The 11,910-nt window shown below is 27.0% G+C and overlaps 3 protein-coding genes across 3 annotated transcripts; 2 read left to right on the top strand and 1 right to left on the bottom strand.

The window, feature by feature from the left end:
* Positions 1-2,292: 2,292 nt before the first annotated feature.
* ARP (apoptosis-related protein, putative) lies at positions 2,293-4,016 on the top strand (the record flags this gene model as incomplete). Its single annotated transcript, XM_029003941.1, has 7 exons — positions 2,293-2,358; positions 2,509-2,546; positions 2,719-2,783; positions 2,968-3,029; positions 3,368-3,430; positions 3,738-3,779; positions 3,957-4,016. 7 exons carry the CDS (start codon positions 2,293-2,295, stop codon positions 4,014-4,016), a joined length of 396 nt encoding a protein of 131 aa, XP_028860680.1.
* Positions 4,017-5,048: 1,032 nt separating this feature from the next.
* Positions 5,049-6,816, top strand: POFUT2 (GDP-fucose protein O-fucosyltransferase 2, putative; the record flags this gene model as incomplete). The annotated part of the gene is made up of 2 exons (XM_029003940.1): positions 5,049-5,237; positions 5,551-6,816. The coding sequence occupies 2 exons, from the start codon at positions 5,049-5,051 to the stop codon at positions 6,814-6,816; spliced, it is 1,455 nt and encodes a 484-aa protein (XP_028860679.1).
* Positions 6,817-7,907: 1,091 nt separating this feature from the next.
* Positions 7,908-9,956, bottom strand: PmUG01_07020700 (conserved Plasmodium protein, unknown function; the record flags this gene model as incomplete). The annotated part of the gene is made up of 1 exon (XM_029003939.1): positions 7,908-9,956. One exon carries the CDS (start codon positions 9,954-9,956, stop codon positions 7,908-7,910), a length of 2,049 nt encoding a protein of 682 aa, XP_028860678.1.
* Positions 9,957-11,910: the final 1,954 nt, after the last annotated feature.

Below are 11,910 nucleotides of genomic sequence, written 5' to 3'. Positions count from 1 at the left end.
TGTAGCCCGTAGTGTAAATATATAACGTTTACAAATATGATTAATATATATATATATATATATGTGCATTTGTGTGTCCGTTTATAGGCGCATTTACATGTAACAATCGATCGCATATATTTACTTAATAAACACATAAGGATTATTTAAAAAAAAAACTGTAAAAATATGGCACACCTACATCGAGAAAACAAAATTTCACTGCTTCAAACAATTACAATAATAATTCTTATTTTGTAGCTTCTTATACATTTGCTACGTATAAAATTTGTCTGCTAGTTGTCGTAAGAAAAATCTTATTAAAAATAGCTTTAAAAAAAAAAAAAAAAAATATATATATATATAATCTTCAATATGTTATTTTGCTATTTTGCTATTTTGCTATATTGTTATTTTGCTATTTTGCTATATTGTTATTTTGCTATTTTGCTATATTGTTATTTTGCTATTTTGCTATATTGTTATTTTGCTATATTGCTATATTGCTATATTGCTATTTTGCTATATTGCTATATTGCTATTTTGTTATATTTCATTTTTTGTTTTATTTTTTGTTCATTTGATGTTGCTAAATACTTTGACTTAGATATGTTCGCTTCAATGAGCTTTTCTCTTCTTTAATATGTCCTCTTGAGTTTTTCGAAAAAAGCAAAATAAAATACGTATATACTGTCATAAAGTATTGGCATAAAAATAAACCAAAAAACTAAGCTGCAATATGAGGTCAGTCAAATATATTAACGTAATAAAAACAAAATATGATACAATAAAACTTAAGCATATTAAAATTCTCGTAAATTTCATATATTTCAAATATTTTAAAAATTTCAAATATTTCAAAGATTTCATAAAATTCAAAAATTTCAATATTTAAAAAATTTTAAAAATATTAAAAATTTCATAAAGTTTCAAAATAATATTATACATATATATATATGTATATATATGTATATATTACTTATATCCTCATATTTACATACCTACATATAGCTTGTGTTTATATCCTAAAAAAAAATTTTTATGTATGTAGCTTAACCTTCTTTTTAATTTTGATGTTTTTATCTTTTGTATGCGTATTCCCTCTTTTAAATGTTACATTAGGTACACTTGTCAAATAAATCAAATGAAAAATAATTTAAACTACCTTCTTTTAACATGTTTTATTTAATGTCTTTATGAGCTTTACAAAAATTGCATTTTTATCTCATTTAAGTATCATTTTAAAAGGATTTCAAATATTGTATACATATATATATACATATACATATATGTACATGTTAACTTCATATTTTTTTGGTATATGAAAAATAAAAAAAATGTAATATATATATATATAATGGTAAATCCCCCCTTTTAATAAATGCCATTATTTTTATTTTTTAGAAACACTTAAAAATATATTTGTTTAAGCAAATATGCACAGTAACTGGAGCTAGCGCATATATCAAAATAAAAAGAAAAGAAATATATGTCAAATAATTGGGGAAAAAAAAAAAAAATTAAAACGAATGAACGAATGAACGAATGAACGAATGAACGAATGAACGAATGAACGAATGAACGAATGAACGAATGAACGAACGAACAATTTTAACAGCCTGATAAACAAATTTATAAACAGTTTAGTGTTTGTTAAAAACTTTTGCCCTTCATGTTGATAAATTTTGAGGTGTTTTAATTATTTCCAAAAAGAAATGAAAAGGAGAAAAATTAAAATATAATTCAGCGCTAATAAAATAATAAATAATAATAATAAAATAACGAAAAACATAGTAAAAATAATAATAAAGTAAAAGTAGTAACAGTAATAATAATTAGGGCAAAATTGGTAGCTTTCGTGTGAATGTCGTGTTATGGATTATATACTGAATATACATGTTATATGTAAGTATATATTTATGTATATATATTTATTATGCGTATATATATGTATATTTTTATGAAATATATATTTACGTATTTATTTTTATGCGTATATTTACGTATTCATTTTTATGCGTATATTTATGTATTCATTTTTATGCACATATTTATGTAAATGTGTTAGTATGTTTACCTAGCAAAAAATAATGGGTCTTGTATTTCTTCGTTTTCTTAATATTATAAGCGAAAAAGTTACAGCTTGTCATTTTAACATATTCGTAGGTTAACAGATTTTACTGTTTTTACTGTTTTTACTGCTTTTATTGCTTTCACCACTTTCCCCCCATTATCAATATATATAAAATAATATAAACCAATCGTCTGCAAATTATATTAAATAAATATCACATTTCTGAAGGAAGCAAAAAAATGAATATTGAAAAAGCTGAGTCCAACTCCAAATTATTAGAGTTCTCTAGGCAGAATTTGGAAAATGTAATCTTTTAGTTTCCTTTGAAAAATATTTTAACATGTATATATATATGTGCATATACATACGTACACGTACAAATGTGTATTTATATAAGTATGTATGTACATGTACATCATTTTTCTTTTTTTTTTTTTTTCACATCGTTATTGTAGAAAACGAAGAAGGAATTGGAGATCAAACAGAAGCAAGAGTACTTTAACAACATATATATTTGAAAATAAAAAAAAGATTGAAAAGACAGCTACGTAAAATGTTTTTTATTATATTACACCGCGTATACATATATACATATGCGTTTGCAAACCTACAGGAACAACTACATATATGTTGTACATTATTCTCATTGCATATTCTAAATATAGGGAATTACTGGAGCAAAGAAGAATCATTTTAAAATCTCTATTAACTCCAGATGCTCATGCACGATGTACGGAAGAAAAAAAAAAATAAAAAAATAAATAATGAAATAATAAAATATAAATGTTAAAAAAAAAATACAAAGAAATGATAAAATAAAAATGAGAAATATTGTATAGTTAGTAATAAAATAAACTACTTTATTACACCATAATAATACTAACAAGAATTTTTTGTTTTTTTCTTCTTTCAAGTGTCAAGGATAGCCATTGTTAAAGAAGAGAAGGCTAGGAAAATAGAGGATATAATAATAAGAGTAAAAACAAAATATGGAGAAAATTTGAAAAATACCCCCTCCTTTTATCTCATCTTTCCTTCATTTCTTTACCTTTTTTCTTTTCTTTTCATTTCCTTTTTTTCTTTTTTTTTTTTATCGTTGCAAAAGTATTTTTCCACAGCCTTGTGTTGTGTTCCGTTTCAATCATATATTTTTAACACCAGATTTAAAGCACACACATGTGATGAAATACATACATAAAAAAAAAAAAAAAAAAAGAGAGAGAGAGAACATAAGATAAGATAAGATAAGAGATATTGTAATACAATAAATTAACTTGCTTGTGCTTTTTTTTTTTTTTTTTTTTCTTTTTTTAGAATAGCCAGATGGGCTTATTACATAAAAAAATTGATGAGGACCAACTGATTAAAATTATAGAGGTTTGTTTATATATACATATGATATGTATATATTTATATGTATGTGTGTGTAAACGTGTGAGGAAGGAAAAGAGGGGGAAAAAAGATACGACTTAAATATTTATTTTACCACTCCACGTTTCGTTCCATTTTATTTTGTTATATTTTATTGTTTTATCGTATTTTATTGTATTTTATTGCATTTTATCGTATTTTATCACATTTTATCGCATTTTATCGTTTTTTATCACATTTTATCACATTTTATCGCATTTTATCGTTTTTTATCATATTATATATTTTTTTTTTTTTCATTCTCATATGACAGCAAATCAGCGAAAGGATTTGCAAAAAGGAACCTGTAATCGAAGTATTCCCCTGAAAACAACTAAAAATTGAGCAAATATGTGTATGCATATGTATTAGGATAATTGGAAGGAATTTGATTTTAAAAATGCCCCTATACCTTTAGATCTACCTTTTTTCACATTGTAAATAGTATTTACTCTAAAATATATAGCATATTTTTATTTATTTTTTTTTACAGATCAGGAGAAGAAAACAGTTTGATGATGACGACGATTTCAACGAGGAGGATTATATGTAGATAATAGTTAATGAAAAGTGATACAGTGATATAGTCATATTGTGAAGCAGTGCTACAAGTAAAAAGAAGGAAAAAAGGAGAAACAAGTTAAATGTAGGCACTTGTTTAATTGTAGGATTTGAAAAATTAAAGTGCAATATAAGGGCGAAGTGTGAATGTTTCTTTCTTCCCTTCTTTCATTTTTTCGTTATTCTATTTTTTCTTTATTCCATTTTTTCTTTATTCCTTTTTTTTGTTAATTTTTGTTAATATAGTAAAATAATTAATTTTAAAAATAAAAAAAAAAAAAAAAAAAAAAAATCCTTGATTTAGTATTACCTTTGTTTTATTATTTTAATTATTTTTTTTTTTTTTTTACAAGGTTAAACTTTAATTAATATCTATTTATATGTTCCTTTTTAATTACATTTTAAAAAATCAGCAATGATTAAGCATTGTTAATTCGATGTCCAATCGTTCTTAATTCACTGTATAATCGTTCAATCATTGTTCGAGCAATAATTTTTTTTTTTCTTTTTCGTTTTCTTTTTACTCTACTCGATATTTTAAACGATCAATTAATAAACCGCTTTTTTTTTGCACAGCAGAATTTAAAGTTGTCATAAAGAAGTTAAAGCTTACACAAGCTTGTCTGAAAATTGCTTACGCACTATACATATATATATATATATATATATTTTTTTTTTTTTAATTTTATTCTACGTTATATAGCAAATATTTTGAAAGAGCTGTGAAATATGCTTGTGCCAATTAATTTTGTAAAATTTCCCTTGACAAGTTGACAGTTTTGAAGCAGCATTTAATGTTAACAAAATAAAAAAAAAAAAAAAAGTAAGGAGCAAATAAACTAATTAGCATACAAAGAAATGAACGAACAAATAACACTAAGTTCTGATTAAAACGTAAGAGAACTCTGGATATCGCGAACTCAAACAACATCATACAATCCCATTCACATACACACTGAGAAGCTACATTGCCAAGTCTGTTCATTTTTCTTCCACCATATTTGCACACAATACAGTATGCATCATGAACATTGTAATATTAAATTTAGTTATATTCCTATTATCATTCTTAGAAATAGTAGCTAAGTATTTGCACACAAATTTATATTCACATATTTGCAAAAAGGATGATGTATATTCAGGCTATCCATTTTACTTCCTTAAGAAAAAGAAATATCTTCTGTATGATGTAAATATTGGAGAGGGTTTTAATGTATGCAGAAAAACAGGACAATGCATTTGGAAAATACGTCTTCTTGTTGTTTGCTTGTTGTAGAGAGAAAAGGAAAATATTTCCTTTTTTTCTTCATTTTTTCTCCTTTTTTTCTTCATTTTTTCTTCATTTTTTCTTCATTTTTTCTCCATTTTTTCTTCATTTTTTCTCCATTTTTTCTCCATTTTTTCTTCATTTTTTGAGTAACCAATGCATTTCTGCTTTCGTTTGCGCCTCCTCCGGCTCCTAAACTCTTTTCATAATAGCACCATTTTACCGCTTAACATATGCAAATTTTCGTTTTTCACTTCAGTTGCAGAAGGAAATACTATATAGGATGGCCTTAATAGTTTACTACTTAAATCAAGGAGATAGGAAAAATTTGTACTATCTTGTTCTGCCCCCCTGGTGTTATTTAACTCACTGGAAAAGAAAAACTTCTGACCAAATAAAATGGAGCTCCTTTTTTAATATTACAATTATTAAAAATGTGATACCTGTGATAGAATTTTCAGATTATGAAGTATTATATGGTAATCATGTTGATTATATTATTTGTTTCAAGTACTTTGTAGGTGATTTTGTGTCAAGTGAAGAAGGAAATACTGCTGTGTCAAGTTCCTCTGATCCAACTTTTAACATTTTAAGCTTTGAGAAATGTTCATCGGGGGGGTACAAATATAAACAGATTTGCAACAACTGTGAGTATAACTATTCTGTAATATACTCAGGTAAATGTACAACGATGAAGGGAAAAAACACAGAGTGTTATGGATTTCCTTTTATAACTAGCTATTTCGCTAGCAGTATTGTTGATAATTTATTCTCTTCTTACAATGACTCTATTTTGATTAAACAAGGGAATAGCTTACTTGTTCCTTTTGTAAACGAATTGTTTGAAAAAAATATGGAAGATATTTTACTATTTAATGAAGATTTAATAAATGAGGGGAATTATTACATTAGAGATATATTAGGCACAAATAATTATATAAGTGCACATTTAAGATATAATGATTTTAGAAAAATAGTTAGATATGACTTACCACCTATTCATGTAGCAGTTGGTAAATTGTTATATATTATGTTCATAAATAATATTAACAAAATTTTCATTTCCTCAGATGAAAAAAAGCAAATTGAGAAAGTACTTAATAAACAGTTTAATCAATATAAAGATTTTTTTTATTTCTATGATAATACATATTTGCATGATGGACATGTAGCAATAATAGATCAATGGATTTGTATTAATGCAAAAATTTTTGTCGGTAATATTTTTTCAAGATTCAGTATGCACATTAAATGGGAAAGACATCTGATGAACAAGCGTGAAAAAGGGCTCAACATAGACTTATGTGGTTATAATATTAATAATGACGAGCAACTAAGAAAAAACTATAAACAAGTTGAAAATTTATATGACCAGGAAGCCTTACATAAATTGAACCATATATTTATGAACTATTCAGAAAAAGACAAAAAATACCTTAACACCGTTTGTTACGATTATCCCTCTCATTTTCCGAGCAACGGAAGCATTTACAGGATGAAATATATCCCATATAAGTCCTTATGACCTAGTTTGAGCAGATTCACTTTGGTACCTTTATACCCATATTGCACGCGCGGAGCTAGCGGCAAAGAAGGGGAATTAATAGTCACAGCAACAGCAACAGCAACAACGGCTGTGGCAGCAACAACAGCAGCTGTGGCAACAACAACAACAACAACAACTGTGCTAACAACAACAACAACAACTGTGCTAACAACAACAACAACAACAACAACAACAACAACAATGTGGTAACAACAACAACAACAACAGATGTGGTAACAACAATAGCTGTGGCAACAACAGCAACAACAGTCAGTATCTATGGTATTACCCCTCATGGAAGGTGAAGGGGACACTATTGATACCTTCGCGTATTTACTAATTTTCTCGGTTAATTAAAAAAAAATAAAAAAAAATAAAGCTTAGCTCCATGAGCATGCTTTCACCTTATAATATACACACGTAAGTATGCATGTATATGTGTAAGCATCTGTCACTTGTTTGCCTTTGCTGCATATATTTGATATAATTAAAACAGAAAAAAGAATAAACAAATGATTAAGCACATGATACTTGACGGTAATAAGTGCATAAAGTTTCTTCTTTTTTTTTTTTTTTTTTTTTTTTTTGTGTGTCATTTTTCTATTCTTTGTTATATTTTGCTATATTTTATTATTTTTTCTTTTTCGTAAAATTAACATAAAATAAAATTCTTGATGTATTTGTTTTTTTATAAGAGAAGTTTCTGATTATTCGGGGAGTAGTTTTGCCCGATTAGACGACTCTCAGTTTTCCGCAGCTGAGATGGGGTATTCGAACGTATGTGTTTGTATGTATGTATGTATGTATGTATGTATGTATGTATGTATGTATGTATGTATGTATGTATGTATGTATGTATGTATGTATGTACGTACGTGTGTTCATCTTCGTTTATAATTGTTTATGTACGTATATGGAAGATATGTTACAGAGGCGCTAACACCTAGACACAAATACTTTTTACACTATTTACTTCCCGTTTGGATGGATTAATCCGTTAAGAAGCACTTCAAGAAGTCATATAATTTTTTTCCTTTTTAAATTTATAGTTTTTCTAATGAAGGATGTAATCACTTCGTGTGTCCCTTTTGTGAATGCATATCACGAGTTGACCTTTGACAATGCGTTGATGTATTCGTAGTAAAGGGATTACTATCAGCCAAATTTACTGCTTGATTTGTTTGCGCTGCTTGATCTGTCTGATTCATCTTGTTATCCCTTTGTTCGAACCATGATTGGTCCTTCAGGCCTTGTGTGTGCGTCATTCTTTTCTGCAAATTATTTTCATGTGTGTATGCTTCTTCTTGGTTGTCTTTTAATTTGTTTCTGCTATTTTGAGGCCTTTTTTTTTTGAGTAGCACTTGTACAGTATGGGGGAAAATAAAATTTTCGTATATGGCATTCATAACATGTTCGCAATAATATATGGACTCGTATTTGCATTGTTTATATATTTGTCGAAGGAAAAAGTAAATAGTATTTAATTTATAGAGGAATAATAAATACAAAAAGAAAAAGAAGTTATGAAAAAATATGAATAGAATGTAGTATATGCCTTTATAATTTAATATATTTAGAATATGTAATTTAGATAACTCATAAGATGGAGCTAAAGGTATCCTATTATTATAATAATAAACTGAAAATAAGACATAAAAATTTATTAACATGTTAATAAATAAATTTATTACATATGGAATAAAATAAAAAATAAATTTTATATAATTCAATTTTTCTTTACATTTATCCATCATTAATGAGTGAATATAATTCTCTTTATATTTCATATATATATTTATATCATCAATATCTGAGTAAATAGAATTACCAAAAATGTTATATATACTTCTTCTACTACCATTGTTATAAGAACATTTTTCATTTTCTCTACCTTGTGCATAATTTAATTTTTTCACTAAGTCCTTATTTATTGCATGCATCCCGTCGGTGTACTTTTGTCTACAGAGAAAGGATGCTTTTTTGTTGTTGCCCTGAATATATGCATTACTACTTCTATCTGTGTTGCTGGACATTAAGTCATCCCCTAGGTCCGAAGGTGCTCGTTCGGCTTGTCGGGCAACTTCAACCTCTATAAAATCATCCTCATAACGAATACTGTTTCTGGATACATTTCCGCGTTTATAACATTCCTTATTTATGTACATAAATATATTAGTGAATTTATTGAAGATGCTATCCGCATACAGAAGGACGATGTTATCAAAATTGGCGGCACTGGGAAAATTGTAAGGATTGGTGGAATGGTCAAAATTGTACGAATTGGAAGTATTGGCATAATTGTGAGTATCGCCATTATTGGCAAAATTGTGAGTACCGCCATTATTGGCAAAATTGTGAGTACCGCCATTATTGGCAAAATTGTGAGTACCGCCAATACTTTCAATATTGGAAGAACTGCCAAGACTGTCATTACGCTTGTTGTCGAAGAGTTGATCCGAGCCATCCCCCATGGCATGCAGCACTCTTTTACATCCCTCAATGAGTATTTCCGTATTCCTATAAATCTCTTTGTTTTTCTCTTTAATATAAGTATTGTATAGTGTCTGTACTATAATTAAGCACAAAACATTGGTATGATATATTAAATTTTTGTATGTAAAAAAAAAGAGATAAATATTAAGAGCAGAGTACGTGAGAACAAAAAAAGTAAAAAATACATGAAAATGTATTTCGTACATGTAATAATAATTATATCCAAAAAAAGGAAATTTAACTAAAGTTTGTAGTCGAAATAATAAACATATATTAAATATTAAAAAAAATATATATAAAAAATAAAAACAATATCTTTTACTAGTTGTATAAATGAAAAATAACTGTCCTTTTTTTTTCTTTTTTTCATATTTTACTATATATTTTAGATTATTATATATTTCATAAAAATGTATATAGTTAGAAAAAGGAGTATTATCAAACAAATTATTTTTCATATTATGAAGCTCATTCATAAGATACACTTCTTTCCTGCTCGTTTCCTCATATAATATTTCCCCTTTCCTTACACCATCGTTCCTTAGCACTTTGTTCTTATTATCTGTGTATATTATTTCTACGCTCTCTTTGTTCCCCTTGCTGGTGCACTTATATTCGTTGTTCATAAGCTTATTCATCTTAAAACCGACGAGTAATTTCCCCTTACAGGAGATACTTTTCAGGATGTCTTTTTCCTTTGGCTCAACTGTAACGCTAACGCTGTGTTTTCTTTTTTATCTTCCTATATTATAACCGCATATATAAAATTCGTATATATAAAATCTGCAAACATTAAATCCGAATATATATAATCGGTATATATAAAATCTGCAAACATTAAATCCGAATATATATAATCAGCATACATAAAATCTGCAAACATTAAATCCGATAACTATATATAAATCTGCAAACATTAAATCCGAATATATATAAAATCTGCAAACATTAAATCCGAATATATAAATATATAAAATCTGCAAACATTAAATCCGAATATATATAATCAGCATACATAAAATCTGCAAACATTAAATCCGAATATATATAATCGGTATATATAAAATCTGCAAACATTAAATCCGAATATATATAATCAGCATACATAAAATCCTCCTATATTTTATCTTTCTTTTATTTTACTCTCTTTTGTTTTATTTTTGCTTCCCCCCGCTCCCGGTCAGTACGTTATACCCCTGTAGACCTTTTTATTTTTAATTCTCCCCTAGGCTAACTTTTTTGTCGATGACTGCTGTTAATTTTTTTCTCATCAATAGAAATTACAAAAAGACATAAAATTATTTCTTTTTTTTCTATTCCCCACGATAAAAAAGTTGTATACGTTTTATTCGTAATGCGGCTTTATGAAATGGAAGTTGGGAAAAATGCAGTGATGCGCAAGAGCACAGATAGGAACAAAAAAAAAAAAAAAAAAAATAAATACACTCACACATACATATGTACAAACATATATTTATGTGTGTAACTGTAAGTACGGAAATAATCAAATGAGGCTTTTTTCGTTTTTTCCTTTTTTTTTTCCGCAATTTAAGTCTTCAACTTATATAAAAGCCCTAGTCAAAAAAGGAAATATACGCAAGCGTAAGTCTATTCAGCAAATGAATATGCGCTATTATTGAGAATTTTAAGTACATGTTATTTCTTAACTCTTAACTCTTAACACTTAACACTTAACAATTAACACTTAACTACGTTCTAATTTTTGTATACGTATGCAAACAAAGTAGATTACAAATTAGAGTAGTGGAGGGACGGAAAAAAAAAAAAAAAAAAAAAAAAATACTGTACTGTACTGCATAGTATAATGTAGTACAATATAGTGAGATAAAATAAACAAAAAAAATATATATTAAAACAAAAATTTGTGTTACACATAATTGTAGCGTACTATAATTTTAAATAAAGCATTTTCATACAAAACGCTGTTCAAGTGGCATGATGATAAAATGCACAGTAAACTTAAACCATTGATGAATTGAGCTGATATATGAAGTTGTAATTTTCCCAAATCCTTAAGTGCAAAATGAGTTCATCTCATGTACGTACATAATGTACATGATTATTTATATACATACATAAACATATATGTGTATGTTTATACACATATGCATGTATGCTTATGCACATATATATGTATGCTTATACACATGTATATGTATGCATATACACATGTATATGTATGCGTACACACATATATATGTATGCGTATACACATATATATGTATGCGTATACACATATATATGTATGTTTCTTTTTTTTCGGTTTTTCCCAGTACTGTCATGGACACACACCACGTGCTAGTCTTTAAATAAAAGTCAAATGTTCTTCCCAATTTTTACGCAAAAAATAACAACGGCAGATTAGTTAATCTTTTTTTTTTAACCCTTTCTGCATTATCAAAAGAAGAAAAGAAGAAAAAAAAAAAAAAAGAAAAAAGAAAAAAGAAAAAAGAAAAAAGAAAAAAGAATATTTTTTTTTTTCCACATCCAACCAACTCTTTTTCAAAAATATAAAAACTTAATGTACACATGAAAAAATAAACAAGGGGGGTTAAGATA

The sequence above is a fragment of the Plasmodium malariae genome (genome assembly GCF_900090045.1).
Source record: "Plasmodium malariae genome assembly, chromosome: 7".
Lineage (NCBI taxonomy): Eukaryota > Apicomplexa > Aconoidasida > Haemosporida > Plasmodiidae > Plasmodium > Plasmodium malariae.
This window is presented reverse-complemented; position numbering and strand designations above follow the sequence as displayed.